At 39.5% G+C, this 20,223-nt stretch overlaps 1 protein-coding gene across 2 annotated transcripts in view; it reads left to right on the top strand.

Annotated features, from left to right (window-relative positions):
- ATP11B (ATPase phospholipid transporting 11B (putative)) overlaps window positions 1-20,223 on the top strand; it is a 95,593-nt gene that overhangs the window by 53,932 nt on the left and 21,438 nt on the right. For both annotated transcript variants that reach the window (XM_032225031.1, XM_032225030.1), the window contains exons 16-27: window positions 1,849-1,922; window positions 2,053-2,156; window positions 3,525-3,706; window positions 4,368-4,571; window positions 5,447-5,600; window positions 6,844-6,946; window positions 7,651-7,796; window positions 10,216-10,275; window positions 11,988-12,115; window positions 14,460-14,598; window positions 17,338-17,403; window positions 18,867-18,970. In XM_032225031.1, coding sequence (XP_032080922.1) covers window positions 1,849-1,922; window positions 2,053-2,156; window positions 3,525-3,706; window positions 4,368-4,571; window positions 5,447-5,600; window positions 6,844-6,946; window positions 7,651-7,796; window positions 10,216-10,275; window positions 11,988-12,115; window positions 14,460-14,598; window positions 17,338-17,403; window positions 18,867-18,970 — 1,464 coding nt within the window. The remainder of the gene's footprint in view (window positions 1-1,848; window positions 1,923-2,052; window positions 2,157-3,524; window positions 3,707-4,367; window positions 4,572-5,446; window positions 5,601-6,843; window positions 6,947-7,650; window positions 7,797-10,215; window positions 10,276-11,987; window positions 12,116-14,459; window positions 14,599-17,337; window positions 17,404-18,866; window positions 18,971-20,223) is intronic.

Below are 20,223 nucleotides of genomic sequence, written 5' to 3' on the forward strand. Positions count from 1 at the left end.
ATCCCCCAAGCATTGGGAAAAGGCTAGATAATCGCACATTTTTAATTTTGAGTGGGAACCACCCAGAATTGGTTGAAAGATGGGTGGCTACATAAATGTTTTAAATAAATAAAATAAATCATCATCAATAATCATATTTGATTATTATGATTATTCTCCTGTTGTAATAGTTTTGCAAAGTACAATAGTTTTGTATTCTTTTTAAAATATAAAGGTTATTAAAAGTTTTGAAAGTAAACATAAAAGCTAAAACAAATTAATAAACAAAAAGTGAAAGACAAAAATTCAGAAACAAAAGATAAAAATAAATTTAAAAAGTGCTTCCAATGCTGCATTTTTCTTTGCAGAAAATATTAAAAGTATGAATAAAAAGTTATGTCTTACTTTGATTATAAAAAAGCTTGCTTGTCTATTCCCTATTTTTACTAATTAAACCACAAGTCATAAGTGCATTTTTTCTTTTTGATACAGAAAGTCTATAAAGGATTTCTAGTCAACCATAAATGTAGATATTGTTTTTTCTCTAATAAAAAAAATCAATGTAGCCATTTTTGCAAGTGCCATCATCATTACCATCTATTTACTCTATTGTGAGTAGTGTTTGAACTTCTGCACTTTTGGACATGTAGTCATCTCGCTGCAGTTGTTGTATATAAAAGCAAAGTTCCATGGCTTTTCGGTTGCACATTGGTCTTTAACGTCTTCTGAATTAGTGCATTGATTTGTATCCAAAATTGTTTGGTTTTTTACCCATCTACCATACATGATGTCCCTTCATGATCTTCACATTTAACAGAATAACAAGAGTTGGTAGGGACCTTGGAGGTCTCCTAGTCCAACCCCCCCCTCCCCCTGCTCAGGAAAACCCCTGCTCAGGAAACCTGCTGTCCCACTGCTCAGGAAACCCTATGTACCATTTCAGACAAATAGTTGTCCAATCTCTTTAAAACTTTCAGTGTTCGAGCATTCACAACTTCACAAGTTATTCCATTTCCAGGATAGATTTGAAATAAAGATCCCCCCTGGTCCTCATAAATAAATTATTGCAAGATTATTTTCAGTCTTTCAGCTAAAATCATTGTAATCAACTTACAATCATTAGTTAATACTGACATTGGTCTGTAGTTTGTTGCTAAAGTCAAATCTTATCCCTCTTTAGGCATTAATATTATATTACCTTCTTTCTGACTCGATATTTTTATCCCTGTAAAATAGGGTCCACTGTGCTGTGTAGAGATGGTAAACATTCATCCTCAACACACTTACAATGCAGCCCTAAATAACCCATCTGGTCCAAGCATCTTTCTTGATTTACTCTTTTAGTAGCTTCTTAACATTGTATCTTCCATCAATTTGCCCTTAGAATAATGGTATTATTCCTCCTAAGCTACAAACCTGAAACTCCTCTCCTTAAGTGTCACTTGAACAGTTAATGATATGTCAGCTTTAAACCCCACTTGCCATGAGCATTTTGTTTTCCTAAGTACAGGTTGTGTTCAGTTACATTGAAGAAATAGAAGTCTACTTAAAATGGATCCTTATAAGTAAGCCACTTAGTGAAACGAGAAAATCAAATAAACGGCAAATGGGTTTGGGGAAATGGTACATTCTGGAGTACCTTCACCTTGGTTCCTTCCTTTTTTCTCTCCCTACATCAATTACAGAAATGTCTATAATCAGCCACTCGGTTGAGAGGAGTCCTCTTCTCTTCTCCAGGCCCTGCATGCCCATCAAGTATAACCTGCGTGTGCAATTGCAGGCATGCAGTTTTCATAATCTTCTGCATTTCACAAGTATGGCCTTCATTTCCCAAACCCAGACTAAACATGAGCATCTTCTCTTTTAAAGGTACAAATTACTACATGTACTGGAGTTTGATGCCAATCGTAGGAGAATGAGTGTGATCGTAGAAAGTCCGTCGGGTAAGATTTTAAAAAATGTGATGTTTTTGATGTTACGTCTCCTCCGACCCCCTAAAGCCAGTTCTATAAAAGGAACATTAATAGCCTTTGAGAAGCGCTACTAATTTGCACTTTTTGTTTTCTTGGATAGGTGAAAAACTCTTATTTACCAAAGGAGCAGAATCTGTTATTCTTCCTTCCAGTAAAAATGGTGAGGTAGAAAAAACAAGACTCCATGTGGATGAATTTGCATTGGTATGTTAAGAGCACTGCTTTCAAACTTAGTAGTAGATAATGGTAGAAGTGCTGCTAAATCAGGGGTGGGGAACTAGGACCCCTGTATGACCTGTGGACTTCAACTGCCAGAACTAGTTTAGTTTATAAAAAAAGGCTGTGTGTGTGTGTGTGTGTGTGTGTGTGTGTGTGTGTATGTTCCAGCATAACTCTGGAGCACCTCAAGCAATTTCAACCAAACATGGTACACAGATGACTTACGCTCTGGAAACAAATACTGGGAGGGTAAGACACCCCCCCCCCAAGGTGTGTGTCTGTCTCTCTGTGTGTGTTCCAGAATAACTCTGGAACTCCTGGGCAATTAAGGAGAGCGAGTGCAATGTCCTAGAGTGGCAATTGTTTGTGATGTTATGGGAAGGGAAGAGAGAACTTGGGCCGTTAAGGAGAGCAAGTGTGGCGTCCTAGAGTTGCAATTGTTTGTGATATCAGTTCCTTCACAGCTTCCTCTAGAAAGCCAGCCGTGACATTTGCTCTCCAGTGGACCAATGGGGAAGCGCCTGATGGACTTGGGGCAAAGTGCCAGAATCGTAGACAGGGTGGGAAAGAGGAGGGAGAAAGAAGGGAGAGGGCAGGGATGATGGGCATGGGAGTAGGGGGAAGAAAGGCCCCTGTCAGACAAACGGCTCCCTGTCAGAGAAACACTTTGACGTCTATAAATACCTGGGCAACGCTGGGTTATCAGCTAGTAATATATAATATTTCAGGTCCATTAAGTGTTTGGTCCATTAAGTACGTGTTGGGCATCACTAGGGAATTTTATTCAGAGTGCATTGGCTTGAGATCCTGGGATAGCTACCTGATGTTGACGCCATTTATGGATTTTGTTTATAAAGCTGGGGCTGATGGGAGTGTCTGATTTTACCACAGGCTTTCCCATCAGCCCCAGCTTTGATGTTCAGAGATTATAGGAATTGTAGTCAGAACATCTTGAGAGAGAATGGTATTTGGAAAACTAAACCATTTCAGCTTCTTCGGACCATGTGCCTTGCTCTACTTCCCTCTCTTCCTCCTCCTCCTCCCCATATCCAGTTGCCTCTGATTTAAGTGTCACCCTTTTCTCCCAGAGAGAAGAATGTCTTTATTGCCTTCCAAGATTAGCATCGTTTGGCAGACTGCAAACCTCACTTGTCCTTGAACTTTGGTCTATTATGCTTGGCTTCATCCTCTTCCATTAATGGGAGTAAAAGTGAAGATGCCTTGTCAAAAAAGGCACTTTTTGGGAGACCTAAACTGTCAGGGCTTTCATTTAATGAAGAGGCGCACTTCATCAGTAAGCAAACCTTTTCATCAGTGTCTTATCTAAATAACCACTCTCTGTTCTTTTCACAGAAAGGGTTAAGGACTCTTTGTGTAGCTTACAGAAAGTTCACAGAGGAGGAGTATAAAGAAGTGGAGCGACGTCTTTTTGAAGCAAAAACTGCCTTGCAGCAACGAGAAGAACGGTTGGCAGAGGCATATAATTTTATTGAAAAAGACTTGGAGTTACTTGGAGCTACAGGAGTTGAAGACAAGTACATACTTCCTGTTTATTTGGGAAGAGAAATTCTGGCACAGGCAGAATAGCTTGATGCTCGTTCATCTCTCCATAAATAGCATTGTGTGATATGTATGATTTTTCCCCCCATCAGCATAGAGAGGGAAAAGGGCAATGGGATTCACAGCACCCAGCCTTGTGTGAACAAGTACAGATAGCTCTCGACTTAACAACCATTTGTTTAATGACCATTAAAGTTATTACAACACTGAAAAAAGGGATTTGTTACCATTTTTCACACTTGACAATTGCAGCATCCCCACAATCACATGTCAGAAGGTTGCAAAAGATGATCACGTGATCCTGGGACACAGCGACCATTATAAATACGTGCTAGTTGCCAAGAGTCTGAATTTTGATCATGTAAACATGGGGATGCTGCAGTGGTCGTAAGAGCGAGTCACTTTTTTCAATGCCATTATAACTTTGAACAGTCACTCAATGAACTGTTGTAAGTTGAGCACTACCTATAGTCATCTTTGAATAAATTTTGTTAGTCCGAAATGACCCTATTAGAGTCTTTCTGATTTTGGACTAACAGATTACCCGCAGCTATGCTGCAGGGTCTAAGCAGAGACATTGTGATCCTGACGAATCAGTTCTGATATTGTTCACCATTGCAATTTGCTTACTTGTAGGCTGCAAGACAAAGTCCAGGAAACCATAGAAGCTCTTCGGTTGGCAGGGATCAAAGTGTGGGTGCTCACTGGAGACAAGCACGAAACAGCAGTAAGCGTTAGCTTATCCTGCGGACACTTCCACAGAACCATGAACATCCTGGAACTAGTGCAGCACAAATCAGACAGTACGTGTGCGGAGCAATTGAGACAGCTCGCCAAGAGGTAAAACCTTTGTACATTTCTGAACCGATGTCGACAGCAACCGATGGGGAACCGAGGTTTCTAAAATAGTGCTTCTTAAATGTGGTCCAAGATCCCCTGAGGGCCCCCCGAGATACTGTCAGGGGTGCTCAGAATCAAAGTTATTTGCCAGCCTATGTTTAGAAATAATACAATATTAAAACCCTATCAAGCAGCTGTGAGAAATGGCAGCAGCAGTGAATGCATCAATTTTAATTTTTAATATGGCAGACATTGATAAATGTAACCCATAATATGAAAAGCTCTTTTGGGGTCCTCTATAACTTTTTATGTTTTTCAAAATACTCCAAAGTAACCAGTACAGTTCTAGCATACAAGTCCTGAGAGAGAGAGAAAACAGTTAAGAAACACTGTTCTAAAAGATTCTGACATTTGTTTTTAAATAGACATCTGATTTTAAGCTAGAAAAACTTTGTTTGGAACAACAAATAAGTTGTGTCGTCATTACCAGCAATACTCTAGTCTCAAAATAGCCCTATTTTGAACTCAGAGCACTAGAACTCTAGAATGGTTAAAAACAACACGAGGGACACTTTACATCAGCTCAGAATAACTAAAATAGCATATTTCCAACTTGGAATGTTTTTTTTCACATTACTAGCACAGAACTTTCCAATATGAAAATAGAACAATCTATATTACGTCATCATCTTTGCTACAAAATGAGCATATAATATGCTAATGAGCCTGCTGCCTAGCAGGTGGGAAGGGTTCCTAGTTCAGCCTGTTCTCATTGTCTGCAGTTGATCATAAAGCATTTGATGTGTCTGACTGGTGTCCTTCATGAAACAACGATGGATTTGTTTGTCCTGTTTTTTCCCCCCTTCCTTTGTTAGAATAAAGGATGACTACGTAATCCAGCACGGGCTGGTGGTGGATGGGACCAGCCTCTCCCTTGCCCTCAGGCAGCACGAGAAACTCTTCATGGAGGTCTGCCGAAATTGCTCTGCTGTGCTGTGCTGTCGCATGGCACCCCTGCAAAAAGCAAAGGTGAGTTATTGGGAGCTCATGAAGGTTGAGCATCAGCCGTATTCGGCTACTGTAACCTGCCACAGCCTCTCTCGGCCTTCCTGCTTCAAACCGAATTTAGAAGGAATCGAGCATTCAGTCTAATAACACCCCCCCTCCCCACCTGTCTACAAAATAGGCAGGCAATAGGGATTGCTATTGACGGTCTTGCTGTGTGATTGGCCTGCGTTCTTAGGTGTACAAGTAGTTTTCAACTTTGAACAGTTTGGTGACGGTTCAAAGTCACAATGGCACTGAAAAAAAGTGGCTTATGACTGTTTTTCACAACCCCATGTGACATGGTCACGTGATTAAGTATCAGACCCTTTGGCAGCTGACTCTCATTGATGAAGGTTGTAATGTCCTGGGGTGATGTGAACACCTTTTGTGAAATTCTGATAAGCAAAGTCCGTGGGGAAGCCAGATTCACTTAACAACCATGTTACTAACTTAACAGCTGCAGTGATTCTCTTAACAACTGTGGCAAGAAGGGTCGTAAAATGGGGCAAAACTCACTGAACAACTGTCTCACTTAGCAACACCACTTTTGGGTTCCATTCTCATCATAAGCCGAGGACTACCTGGACCCAAAGTACACCAACATTTCCCAGCTGGTCAGCTTCAAAAGTCTTGATATTGCAATTCCTTTTATCAGTATGTACTATTTATTACTGCAGTAAGCTTTGATTATTTGCTTTGGGCCCTGCATTTGATTCCATATATTGAGCAAACAAGAAATGCTGGGAATTATATTTAAGCAGAGGGGCAGAAGCTCCCTACCTCTGATACAGAGAATGTGTGTTCCTTTTTCTCTAAAATAGCTTTCATAAGATTTTTAAGAGACGAAGTCAATTAAACTATTTCTGAAACTTTAGTTATATGCCATACTTGCTGTGAGAAAAAAAAATTCTAGATGTATTTTGATTTATACTATTGAATATTAGATCAGGAGATCCTAAGCCTAGATCAAAGCCAATGTTCCATCAATCAGTTTTCAGAGGAAGTAAATTATTGATTTGTTGGAAGCACATAGAATTGATACAGCTCCATGAAAGATAGTCTTAATCTCTGAATTTTATTTTCTATCCATTAGAAAAGGTCTTGGTTAAAAGCTTGAATTTTAAGCATTGCCCTCTCAAGTTTGTGGAGAAACATTAGTATCTCAAACCACTGGTTCCAAATAATGTCATTTTTTTTTATAGAGAATTCTGTCTTTCCTTTACAGGTTGTACGGCTGCTGAAAACATCTCCAGAGAAGCCTATCACATTAGCTATCGGTGATGGAGCTAATGATGTGAGCATGATACAAGAAGCTCATGTTGGCATAGGTAATATTTAGGTGATGGTCAAAGTCTTACCGTATTTAAACTTTGTTAATTGGGATGTCAGACCTGGCAGCCATCTTTTACATTTGGGCCTTCAGGCCTGCCACATTTTCTACTGTGGGAAAATGGGAGGGGAGATTATATGGAGTGTGGGTGATATATAGTCTAAATGACATTCTTTCTCAGAAAGTCAAGGCCACCTTGCCTTGCAGCTGCGATGAGATGACTGGGAGGCATCTCCAGTTGGGACAGTGTTTCATTGGACCATGTGATGGACATGTGGGTGCTGGGCAGAGAATTGAACTTTTTTGGGGGTGGGGAAACCCTGGAAACTTTCAGATTCAGGTTTTCCCAGATATGCCAATATGACACAACTCTAATGAAATGAAACTTTTGAGGAAATTCAAGCCTCGGAGTCTTCTTTCATTGGGACCCTGACATGGGATTTATAATGGGCATCATCTCCATAGATAAAAAAGTAATAAAGTAGATTCTATGTACACATATATACAACCTTTTCTCTTTCTGTTGTGGAATAAAAGATGTGCTCTTATCTGGTCAGGCCTCCTTTAAATCTGCAAACAGCACACTTAAGGACTGAATCTTCCATTATTGTTGCATTTGTTGTTTCACTTTGACTCACATGTGTCCTCATGCTTAGGAAGACAAGTTAATTTTGTTACTTTTGCTTTTTACCCAAATTGCAGGTATCATGGGCAAAGAAGGCAGACAAGCTGTAAGAAACAGTGACTATGCAATAGCAAGATTTAAATTCCTCTCCAAGTTACTTTTTGTCCATGGCCACCTTTATTATATTAGGATAGCAACCCTTGTACAGTACTTTTTTTACAAGGTAAGTGTCTGTAGCATATAATTGGGGATTCTTTTAGCTCAGATGTTTTCCTTTTAAATAGTGGGTTTCCCTCCAAAAGTGGGGTAGTACATAAACTCTGATACTCAATTATCATTACAATTAAGCTTGGAACTGGTAAGGTTTAGTAGGGTGATACTAAGAGATATTGTAGAAACTGATTCTGAAGATAGTCCTTGACTTGCAACAGTTCACTTGGTGACTGTTCTAAGTTACAACAGCAGTGAAAAAAGTGACTTTTGACCGTTTTTCAGAGTTATGACCTTTGCAGCCTCTCCATGATCATGTGATCAAAATTCAGCTTCTTGCCAACTGGTTCAGCATCCTGGGGTCATGTGATCCTCTTTTGCAATCTTCCGACAAGCAAAGTCAATGCGGAGACCAGATTCATTTAATCACCAGGTTACTAAATTATCAACTGCAGTGATTCACTTAGCAGCTTGGGCAAGAAATGTTGTTAAATGGGGAAAAACTCATTTAACAAGTGTGTCTCAATTAACAACAGAGATTCTGGGCTCAATTGTGGTCGTAGGTCGAAGACTATCTGCACTTCTATCTCATTGTTGACACTAGCATTTCCCCAAATTTTATCTCAAGCGCCAGTGTAACAGTGACAATATGTTAAGCATGATAAGACGCTATAGGGGTAGCCCACAGGTTCTATGTGCCTCCTTATGCAGGAATGCACGCCCAAATGTCTCCATCCTTTTTGTTGCCCCCACCCTCCCTTCTGATTCCCTTAATTTCATTCAGTGTAGGCTGACACAAACAAAACAATCCAACTGGAATTCTGCACCTAAAATTTCACCCCATCTGTCCTGGTGGCTGGTAGAGAGCTAAGAAAAAAGAAAACACGGGTAATCCTCGGCATACAACAGTGTCCATTCAAAGTTACAACAGCCCTGAAAAAAGTGAATTTATGACTATTTTTCACAGTTGCAACTTTTGCAGCATCCCCGTGATCATGTGATCAAAATTCAGGTCCTTGGCAAGTTCATACTTACGACCGTTGCTGTGTCCCCAAGGTCGTGTGATCCCCTTTTGTGACCTTTGACAAGCAAAATCAATGGGGAAGCCAGATGCACCTAACAACTAGGGTTGTAAAATGGGGCAAAACTCATTCAACAAATGTCTCACGCAACAACATAAATTTTGGGCTCAATTGTAGTCGCAAGTTGAGGACTACCTGTATGTTATAATGTTCTACAAAAAGATTTTTTAAAGCAAATCATGAACATAAGAGATTTGGTCTCTAGGGCAAAATAACCTATGAATGTAGTCACATAGACACCTAGTCCTCAACTTAGGACTCCCAATGGGGACTAGAATTTTTGTTGCTAGCAGGGCAGTGGTTAAACACATTGTGCCCAATTATACAACTTTTTTGCCATGGGGTTGCTAAACGAATCACTACGGGTGTTAAGTGAAACATCTGGGTCATTAAGTGAATCTGGCTACCCCCCACTGTCTTTTCTGGTCAGAAACTGTGGGAAGGTTCCAAACAGCAATCATATGACACCAGGATGCTGCAATGGTCATAAGTGTGAGGTCCAGTCATAAGTCACTTTTTAATGCCAATGGAACTTTGAACGGTTGCTAAATGAATGGCTATAAGTCAAGGACTGCCTGTAAGGTTTTTTTCCCTGATGATATTCAGTAGGAACTTCCATCATCATCTGCTAACTTGCTGCTAATTTCTTCACTTCCAAGCCAAAACATACCTGTAGTAAAACTATTTCTTGTTAAGCTTTTAATCATGGTTGCAGTGTCTAGATTATAAAAAGGTTGTGATCTAAAGGCAAAGTGGGATGAGAGCATTCCGACTACGTATCAGGAAAGAGTTCGTGCTTCCTGTTTCAAACAAGGCGTTATGGAGTTTCTAAATCTCAAGTGGATTAGAGTGATGGCATTAGGGAAGACTGCTTCATTGCGATATTGATGGGACCCAAATGCCTTGTGGGAGTACTTCCTCTCCACCACTTCCTTCAATCATCATTGTCGTTCAGTGATCCCATAATCCCTTGTGGGGTGGAGTCTGGACAACTGAATGGACTTAGCAGAGTGTGTTAATGGCCGGATGGCCTTCCCTGTCGCCAATGTGGAGTTTTGTTCAGCAGATATATTCTCAGTGCGTCCAGAGAAAGAAATATCTGCCTCTATCTAGGATCAAACTCACAGCCTCCTTATTGTGAGGCAAGAGCTCCACCTCTAGGCCACCGCACCATTTCCTTCAATGAGTACTTTAATTCCAGCCAGTGATATCATTATCCATCTGGATGATGAATCTCAGTAGACAAGATTTTTTTTTAACTTCTTTTGATATTCAAGATAGGTTTGGAGGGGTGTGATAGAATTTGGTGTTTTATGTGTCTCACTGGTTGCATTGCATCTTGTTTTCCAGAATGTGTGTTTTATTACGCCACAGTTTTTATATCAATTCTTCTGCTTATTTTCACAACAAGTGAGTAGTCAATTTTTTTTTATTCTTCTCCTCTTTTCTGCCTTCACATTCTGATTTGTAGGCAGCCACCAAGAAGCAAGCACTATATTAGAGCTAAAATCGAATACCTTTTACAACAGCTAGATGATGTTTCATTAGCATCTGTTTCTCCATCCCTATATATTTCCTTTAAATTTTCTGTCTGTAAAAATGTATCCAAGAGCAATCCCATTTCTTGTGAGGGAACCATTTTATTGTTAGGCAAAATAAAAATTGAAAGTTGTGTTAAAGAGTTCCATGCGGAATGAGGGTTTAGTCAAAGTAATATTTATCTTTGGATAGTGCTGATTAGTTCTGCTAATTCTTTTTCTATACTAGAAAGCGAAAAGCACTTTTAAAAAATGGATTTTATTTTATATCTGGGAGACAAGCGACAGTTATAGCCAGATCAAGAAGGGATTTTCTTATTAATCAGATTTAGCTCATTTAAATGTATTCTGTTTTAAATTTAAGATTTAAATTTAAGATGTGCTGTATTGTAACTCAGATTATCCGTAGCCAGTAATGTTTGTCCTTTCTTGCATTTCTGAAATGAATTGCTCTTACTCTATGAGTTCCAGCAAATTCTAATTTATCTTAATACATGTATCTATAAATAACCTAGTAAAGACTATGGGTAATCCTGATTGGCCCCATTTAAGAATGATTAGTAACAGAGTCTTATCACAAGCTGATTTTCCTACCTCCAAATTCAGTATTTTAAGTATTATTCTAAACAGGCAATAACATGAAATTAAAAATGGGTTGACTGGAAAGAAGCTGGGTGCCACTTAAACAGAAAGGGTTTCTGTCTAAAGTGAAGAATAAGATGATAGCAAACGCCCACCCCACCCCTCCTGCCTTTCCTTCTAAGCTGCTCCAGTTCTTAACTTTTCTTTTACATGGATCGTGGGATGGTCTGCATTGAATTTGGTGATAAACCGCTTTCTGTTTCAATAAGGAAAAAAACAAACCCATGGGCCTTTTCTTGACCACACAGCATCTATCGTCTAAAATCAACATTTCTCAACTGGGCAGCTTTAAGAGGTGGGGACTTCATTTCCCAGCATTCCTCAGCTAGCAATGCTGGGAGTTGAAGTCCCCACACCTTAAAAGTTGCCCAGGTTGAGAAACCCGGACCTAAAGTGACTATTAGCTTTGTCCAATGTTAAAGCCTTTTCTCCTCCTCGATACGGACACACACAGCATTTTCCAGATGTTCTTTTTTATATACCTTTTTTATATACCTTTCTTTGGATGCTGCACCAAAGAACTTCTGTTAACCCATACTTAACTAGAAGTAAGTGCAACATTTTCTGTTCTTGCAAGACTTCTCTACAATGATACGTACGTACGTACGTACGTACGTACGTACGTACATACATACATACATACATACATACATACACATATATATATATATATATATATATATATATATATATATATATTTAGAAAGAGTGTTAAAACCATTTGTGTTGAGAGGAAGAAGTACGGTATGGAAGGGGTTTGTAATAATTCTTTACAGTTGTACAGCTTCAGGTCACAGAAGCTTGCTTTATTGCATTCCTTCTTTGTTAATGTTAATATAATACAACAGACATTTAGATTGAGGTGATTGTGTTGTTGTTGTTGACTTTTCTGTATATGGGTTTTAAAACAATCACCAATTCTCCACCTTTCTCACCTTTCAGACTCTGTATGACAGCGTGTACCTGACTTTGTACAACATTTGTTTCACTTCCCTGCCAGTCCTCATGTATAGTCTTTTTGAACAGCATGTGCATCCTCATGTATTGCACAGCAAGCCAACTCTCTACCGGTAAGCATGGTCTTTTCAGGAGAGAATTTTGCTTGGTTAAGAAATGAGTTGTACGGCTCCTTCTACTCAAAAACCATTTGTCAGAGACCCAAAGGGTGCTGGGTTTTAAAGTCCTAGGTTAGGTTGTTTGTAGAAACAGCTAATACTCATTTGAAATATTAGGGGAATCCCTATGCTGTTAGGCACATATTCTTTATATCTTAAGATTTAATGTAGTCAGTTCTGCCATCTTCAGTTAAAGAGTTAGTTTGTTTGCTTGTCTGTTTATTGAATTTATTTGCCTTCTTCCCCATTTCGTAGTAAAACGACTATGGGTAGTTTCCAGAATTAAAACAGTAAAATCTATTCCCTGCAAGGAATATAAATCCTTCCATTTCCCACCATCCAGTCAGAGCTGAAGAAGCTTCTTGGATGAGAAGCGAAACATCTTCAAAGCAAAACCAGAAAGTCCAGGTTGCCTCTTGAAAAAGCACCTTTGGGACATCCATGACCTGGATGACTGAGAATCTCCATAAACATTCTAGTTAGTGTAATCCTAACATGTCTTAAAAGAATAAAAGTAGAAATTCCAATCAAGATAAAACAGAGTGAAGGGAGGGAAGAGGATGCAAAGGGAGGGGGTGGAGGTGGGATTGCCCCTTAATTCAACCTCCAGTGTGATGCTCCCCCATTAGGGCTCCAAGCCATCTGGTAGAGCCAAGTCTTCAGGCTGCTGCAGAAGCATAGAAGAGGCAGTCTTATCTCAGGAGGCAAGATGTTCCAAAAAGTTTCTGGAAGCAAGCCAGAAATTGCTCTGGCTGTGATATGGATAACCCTGACAAGCCTATTGTGGCCCACCAGCAGTCAGCGGAGCTGGCGGCAGATTCGGACAGTGAGGAGGTTGGGGAGGAACATGGGCCAGTCCTGGAGCCTGGGGAAGGCTCTGATGAGGGCTCTGCGTCAGAGATAGAGCGAGGGCCAGGGCCGTCTGACAGTTATCAGCTGCCTTCGGAGTCAAAGATCAGTGAGGCAGACAAACAGTTGGAGCCTGTTCCTAGTGTGCGCATGTGCATAGTTGCCAGACAAAGGGAACAACTAAGGAACAAGGGTCAACTTGGGAGTAAGACCACAGGTGGATGGTGACTTGCCCCTCCCATAGGGAATAAAAGAGGAGCAAAAGGGGAGTGGAGTTTGCAGGAGACAATTAGTTCATTCCTGCATTCTTGACAAGTATTGCGGCGTCTGAAAGATATCGGCATGGCCACTCTCCAAGCCTGATAAAGATCGGTAATTGTGAACTATCTTGAAAGACTGCTGGAGAGGCATTCATGTAAATTAAATAAAAAGGGTTTATTGGGACGTGGACTCGGCTTCGTGCTGCTGGGGAAGCCTAGGTCAGAACAAAGCCAGAGAAGAAGACACTATGCTAAGGATCAGAATATAGAAAGCAGGGGATGTTCAAAATGTGGCTCTTAGCATAATTTTGTATGCCCTTTGCAAGCAGTTAGCCTAACCCTCTGAGGAAAGATGCCTGTAGAGATTCTTAGTCATCCAAGTCATAGTTGTCTCAAAGGTGCTTTTTCAAAAAGCAATTGGACTGTTTTTTTCCTTGAGGAAGAAGAAAATGTTTTGTTTCTCATGCAAAATCTTCATCAGTTGTGATGGGGGGGTGAGGAGTGGCGCTGCACCCACTGCCTCTAAATAGCATGCCGCCTCTGATTGATTTGAGTACAGAAGGATCCCTGAAGTCTAAACCCTCTTCTCTTTATTGTGGTGTCGAAATGCAGCCATTATGTGCCTACACTTGAATTGTAGGTTTTATTTCTATTTAGTCTTATTTATTAGATTTATGTGTTGCCCATCTCATTTAGAGGTGACTGATAAACATTGGTAAATAACGCTATGTGATTAATTTGAGATCCCCCTCCTATTCCTCCTGAAAGAGTCTAAATGATAAAGAGATTTCTGATTTCAATTACACCATTTTTTATTATTAAAATTATATATCTGTTTATACGAATTTGTTCAGAAATGTGGCCATACTTTGGTCATTTATAAGCTGGCTCATTGACTAAAGATTGTAATTGGGTGGGATAGGGAAAGCAAATAGGGAGTTAGCATCATCCTTTTTCCCAAAACATATTAGTCTTTAGTACCAAGTGGCCATGAAACATCTCAAGGTTTTGAAGAGCATTTATTGCAATTTCCCAGAATATGTAAAAAGGTATAGATTAATTTTAGGAGTGTTCCTGAAATATTAAAGATGATCTTGTACACTGATGTCATCATGTATCAAAGTAATTTTTGTTCCTTTGAAAAATAGCTGCCAGAGCATTATATCTTTTTTTTCTATCTCTTTCTACAGAGACATTAGTAAAAATGCCCACTTGGGCTTTAAGCCTTTCCTCTACTGGACCTTTTTGGGATTTTTTCATGCATTTGCTTTCTTCTTTGGCTCCTATCTTCTGATGGGAAAAGATACTTCATTGTTAGGGAATGGCCAGGTAAAGTAGAATGCTAACCTATTATGAAAACTGTATTGTGGAATATGCAATGTTGTGCTATGTAAACTGAATCATTATAAAACATATATCAGGCGAAAGTGTCTGTGCTTTCTTAACATAGCCATTGAGATACAAATCTCCTTGAAAAAGAACGAAACTTTCATTGCCTGGAGTCCTGTAAATAATATGTGGTACCTCACTCAATAGTAGTAATTGTGAGAGGGATCTTGGAGTCCTAGTGGACAACCATTTAAATATGAGCCAGCTGTGTGCAGCAGCTGCCAAAAAAGCCAACACGGTTGGCAAACAGAGGGATAGAATCAAGATCATATGAAGTGTTAATACCACTTTATAATGCCTTGGTAAGGCCACACTTGGAATACTGCATCCAGTTTTGGTCGCCACGATACCAAAAAGATGTTGAGACTCTGGAAAGAGTGCAGAGAACAGCCACAAAGATGATTAGGGGACTGGGGGCAAAAACATATGAAGAACGGTTGCAGGAACTGGGTATGTCTAGTTTAATGAAAAGAAGGACTAGGGGAGACATGATAACAGTGTTCCAATATCTCAGGAGATGCCACAAAGAAGAGGGAGTCAAGCTATTCTCCAAAGCATCTGAGGGTAGGACAAGAAGCAATGGGTGGAAACTAATCAAGGAGAGAAGCAACTTAGAACTAAGGAGCAGTTTCCTGACAGTTAGAACAATTAATCAGTGGAACAGCTTGTCTCCAGAAGTTGTAAATGCTCCAACACTGGAAATTTTTAATTGGGTAACCATTTGTCTGAAATCGTACTGTAGGGTTTCCTGCCTAAGCAGGGGGGTTGGACTAGAAGACCTTCCAACTCTGTTATTCTGTTTCTGAATAAGCATCTTTGAAAATGAACAGAGCTGAGCAAAAAGCTCTTTCCCAGATTTCCCTCAACTGCCTTATTTGTTTCCATTACACAACTATCTACCATACCTTGGGTGAACTTGGTTTCTGAATCATTCTGTGGGCTTGTCAGGAATCTGGGATAGCCTAACCACTGTCTGCTATTTTTAGCTGGAATACAAAACTACACCGGGGTGAATTCTTAATTTCAGTATAGCTGGCATGCAGGAAGAAAGAATCCATGTGAATTCTGAGAGGTTGATTTAGCTTTGCACTGTAATAGCTATACACTACAATTTTTCACCTTTAGTTTCCTTCTAACCTGCCCCTTTTTTTCATGCTGTGCATGTCGCCAGGTATTCAAACCTAAGAGGCAAATGGTAAGATTTTATGTTGTAGGATAAAAGACATGCAGATGCTAAATGCAGTACCTTTGTAATCGTATTCAAGAATGCATCGCTCATTCTCCTTGAACACATTAAAAGAAACTGATTGGAAAAGCTTTCCCATCCTTCTCATTCTATGTGGACAACTAGTTGTGTTCAAGGAAAGGCTCTTGTGCATTAGTGAAATGTTGCCAAGTTACATGCTTTTTTGTCTTCGGTCTCCCCACCCCCTGCCTTTCTACAAACACAATCCTTAACGCAAACTGTAGGCGGTTTGGGGTGTTTACCAAAATCCTCTTCTTTTCCATCTCTAACAGACTCCATGGCAAAAACCTACTAATTAATAGTAATTGCTTTCTGCCAGCTTAAAGAAAGCTGTTAGTAGACAAACCATCTTTAGGTGAAGGGGACTTGCACCAAGCCCAGATTTTTCTCAGGATTTTCAGTCACCTGATTACAGATAGCAAGTATGTACATGGTGGCTCAGTGGCTAATACACTGAGCTTGTCAATCAGAAAGATTGGCAGTTTGACAGTTCAAATCCCTAGTGCCACATAATGGAGTGAGGTCCCGTTACTTCTGTCAACCTAGCAATTTGAAAGCATGTAAAAATGCAAATAGGAAAATAGGAACCACCTTTGGTGGGAAGGTAACAGCATTCCGCGAGCTTTCGGCATTTAATCATGCCGGCCACATGACCATGGAGAACATCTTTGGACAGTGCTGGCTCCTCGGCTCTGAAACGGAGATGAGCACCGTCCCCTAGAGTTGGGAACGACTAGCACATATGTGCAAGGGGAGCCTTTACCTTGCAGATAGCAATCCAAGAAAAGGAGAATTAAAAATCATGCTGTTAGTAGGTACAAAATGAGAAGACAGCACTGCAATTGATTATGGAATTTGCTTCTTCCTTAAGCGGTGGGCTGTGCTCTTTTGCAGGGAATCTTGGATGACCTCCCTGTTGAGCTGTGTACCAAATTCCCTTTTCCGCTTTGGAATAATTTCAGTTTTAAAATGTCTTCTTTTGAATGTAGTGGAATAAGTGAATGTGATACAGTCAGAGGATGATGCTCTTTGCTCCACAACCATACTTAGGCTAGATTTTTTTCTGTACGAATTTATATTTACCAAGTTAAGGCTTCCTATGGCATTGCAACACAAACAAGCAGATGAACTGCGTTTTAATAACCTATTAATTAGAAATAGCTCATGAATTGAAAAAAATATTTAACGCAATCTAGCTCTTTCAAAAAATAAGCGCACAAGTCTAGATTTTTCATGAGACAGGTAAAAGAAATATCATATTTTTGCGAGTGAGAGAAAACTGGATAACCGGTACTCTAAAATTAGGTTCAAAATAATCCTGATTCTTTAGAGACGAGAGCTGAAAAATTATATAGTAAACTAACAAGGACATAACGGTGGTGTTGCCTCTTAAGTATCTTCCATCTAATTAAATTTCTTGTTTTCCTTTTTAGATGTTTGGAAATTGGACCTTTGGTACTCTGGTCTTCACAGTTATGGTTATAACAGTTACAATGAAGGTACTGCAATGCATTTGTGATTTTGCTTTTTAAGCTCTTTTTAATTGTCTTTAATAGTCTGAGATGAGTGCTGACGTGATTTGACTATATTTAACTGGAAGAATTAATTTAAAATAATATTGAAGCCCATCGGTTTTGTTTGTGTTGGGATTTTTCTAACAGAAAACTCCCAATGTCAGTGAGCTTGTATTCTTCCACTGGAAAAAGTAACCACTCTTACAAATTCAGTTTTCTCAGGCCAAATTATTTATTCAAGTGATGTCAAAAGATGTATCTTTGTCCTTAAACCCAGTTATAAAGAACTCCTCAGTTGGGGAAAAAAAACATAGGCTCAAGAAAATCCATAAGTTAATATAAGGGGAATTCTTTGATACCTGAAAAGTTGCCTTATTATTGTTGTTGTTGTTGTTGATCACACAATCAACATTTTTATTGTTTTAATACTTTTTGCTGTTTTTATTGCTTTCAAATGTTTTAATTGTAATATGTGTTTTGAATTGTGAGCCACAAAGAGTCATTTGCTGAGGTGGGCAGTTATAGAAATCAAATAAATAAAAAAACCAGCCAGATGTTTATCCTGAATTTTGCATTTTTAGCCACCTACTAAGTCCTTCCCAAGGATAGAATCAGCTATATCCTGCCATGAATATTTGATCAAGAACTGGCCTTTTTTTCAGTTCACCAATCAACTATAGAGAAGGAGCCATTCACCAATGTTGGTGCAGAACCAATATGTTAGAGGTTTTAGAATCAAAGATGGTGCACAACTTGGATTTAGAATACTTAGTTCCCAATAAAACATGAGAGCCAATTTGGTGGAGCAATTAAATCATCAGGATGGATTCCAGGAGATGGGCTGTGAGTTCTAGTTATTAGGCACCAAGCCAGCTGTGTAATCTAAGGGCAATCTTTCTTTCTCAGCCCTGGGAAGCAGTGAATGGCAAACGGGTGGGATCCTACCGGTTTAACAATCAGTTCGCTGAGCACATGCTTCGCAGCACATGCACAGTTTACAGAGAAATCACCTTCCTCATTCCACCTTCTAGAGGAAAACAGCTGAGGCATTGCAATCCATTCTGCCGGGCCTATCAGCTGGACTTCAGAAAAGCCAATATAGATGAGTATAGCGCAGGGGCGGGCGGGCCCAGCTGAAAGTCGGAGCAAACTGATTCACTCCCAGCCAGTAGTCGGAGCTACCAGTTCCCCTGAACTGGTCCAAACTGGTAGAATCCCATCTCTGGTGGCAAACCACTGCTAAAATCTTACCCAGAAAACTGTGAAACTTGTTCAGACAGTTGCCAGCAGTCAACACTGACTTAAAGGTGTGCACGCGCGCACACACAAACAAACAAACAAATAAACAAACAAACTTGCAATGTTTTCACAGGCTTTAACTTTGTAATTACCTGTTTATTAAGAGATACATTTTTTTTCTTTTTCTTTCTTTCTTTCTTTGTGCTTAGATGGCAATAGAGACTCACTTTTGGACTTGGATAAATCATTTTGTTACTTGGGGGTCCATTGGGTTTTACTTCATCTTTTCCTTATTCTATGGCGGGATAATCTGGTAAGTAATTAACCATGTTTTGACCTGTAAGCAGGCTGTGACCAGTGGTGCATGTATGTATACAAAAACAGAACTTGCATTGCTGCATTTCTCTGAGCAGCTAAACCAACAATCTGGCACACAAGATGAAAAAAATAGAATTAAAAATAGAAATACTGTCATATTATCCGTCTGTCCATTATCCATTTAAGTGGGGCTTTGTTGTTCTATAATGTCCCTTCTTTGTTGCCCAAATCTGATTTTTTTTTAATTCTACTAAACTAGAATTTGACATAGTATCAGAGATGGATGGTCACGCCAATCAGTGCTATTTTTTACACAGGCAAACTACTGTCTATAAAGAGGGAACAAACCCCAATCTTACTAGCATTGATGATGTTACCTAGTTGGGTAATGAAACATCTACAAGCAAACAACCAGAAGTCAGAACGTACCAAGCACCTGAGAATGCAACCCTCATTTACATATGTATTTTCTTTTGGGAGGAAAGGCAGGAAATAAATTTAAGGAACAAATAAATAATTGAATATTTCAGTGTCCCATTTTTCAAATATATGGAATCAAAAAAAAAATCTGCCACATTAATTTTTAGAGAAAAGGATAAAAAGCTGATAGGGCTTAACTGCACGTTGACATGGCCTTTCAAAATGCAAGCTACAATTATCGATTTACGTGGGGACAATATTAACAATAAGAACGTACAGTATTTGGAATGTACTTCTGTTCATTTTTTACTTTAGATCCTCAAATCAAAAGGTTTGCCTCATTTGTTTCTAAATCACAGTCGGCCTTTTAAACTTCAAAAGAATTGGAGCTACATTCATTGATTACTTAGGGATGCAAAGTTACGTCTCTTGAGGTCAAAAAGTCATATGCCACTGCTTCCATCAGAGAAAGTTGACCGCTGATTATTACTATTATTATTATCACTATCTGTAGATCTTAAGTTTCCTCATTATCTCCCTTCAATGTTCTAAAGCAGGAGTCTCCAAACTTGGCGACTTTAAGACTTGTAGAGCAAAGCTGGCTGAGGAACTCTGGGGGTTGAAGTCCACAAGTCTTAAAGTCGCCAAGGTTGGAAACCCCTGTTCTAAAGAGACCTGTCTGCACAGTTTCATATGACCAGTTGAATATTTGCTGCAATGAACCTGCCCAGATTTTGAGATCCGTGTTACAAGAGATATTCTCTAGGCCCAAAGCCATGAGGCTGGTGGATACTAGGGACAGGGCTTTCTCTATTATGGATTTTGTAT

This window comes from Thamnophis elegans, chromosome 10, assembly GCF_009769535.1.
Source record: "Thamnophis elegans isolate rThaEle1 chromosome 10, rThaEle1.pri, whole genome shotgun sequence".
Lineage (NCBI taxonomy): Eukaryota > Metazoa > Chordata > Lepidosauria > Squamata > Colubridae > Thamnophis > Thamnophis elegans.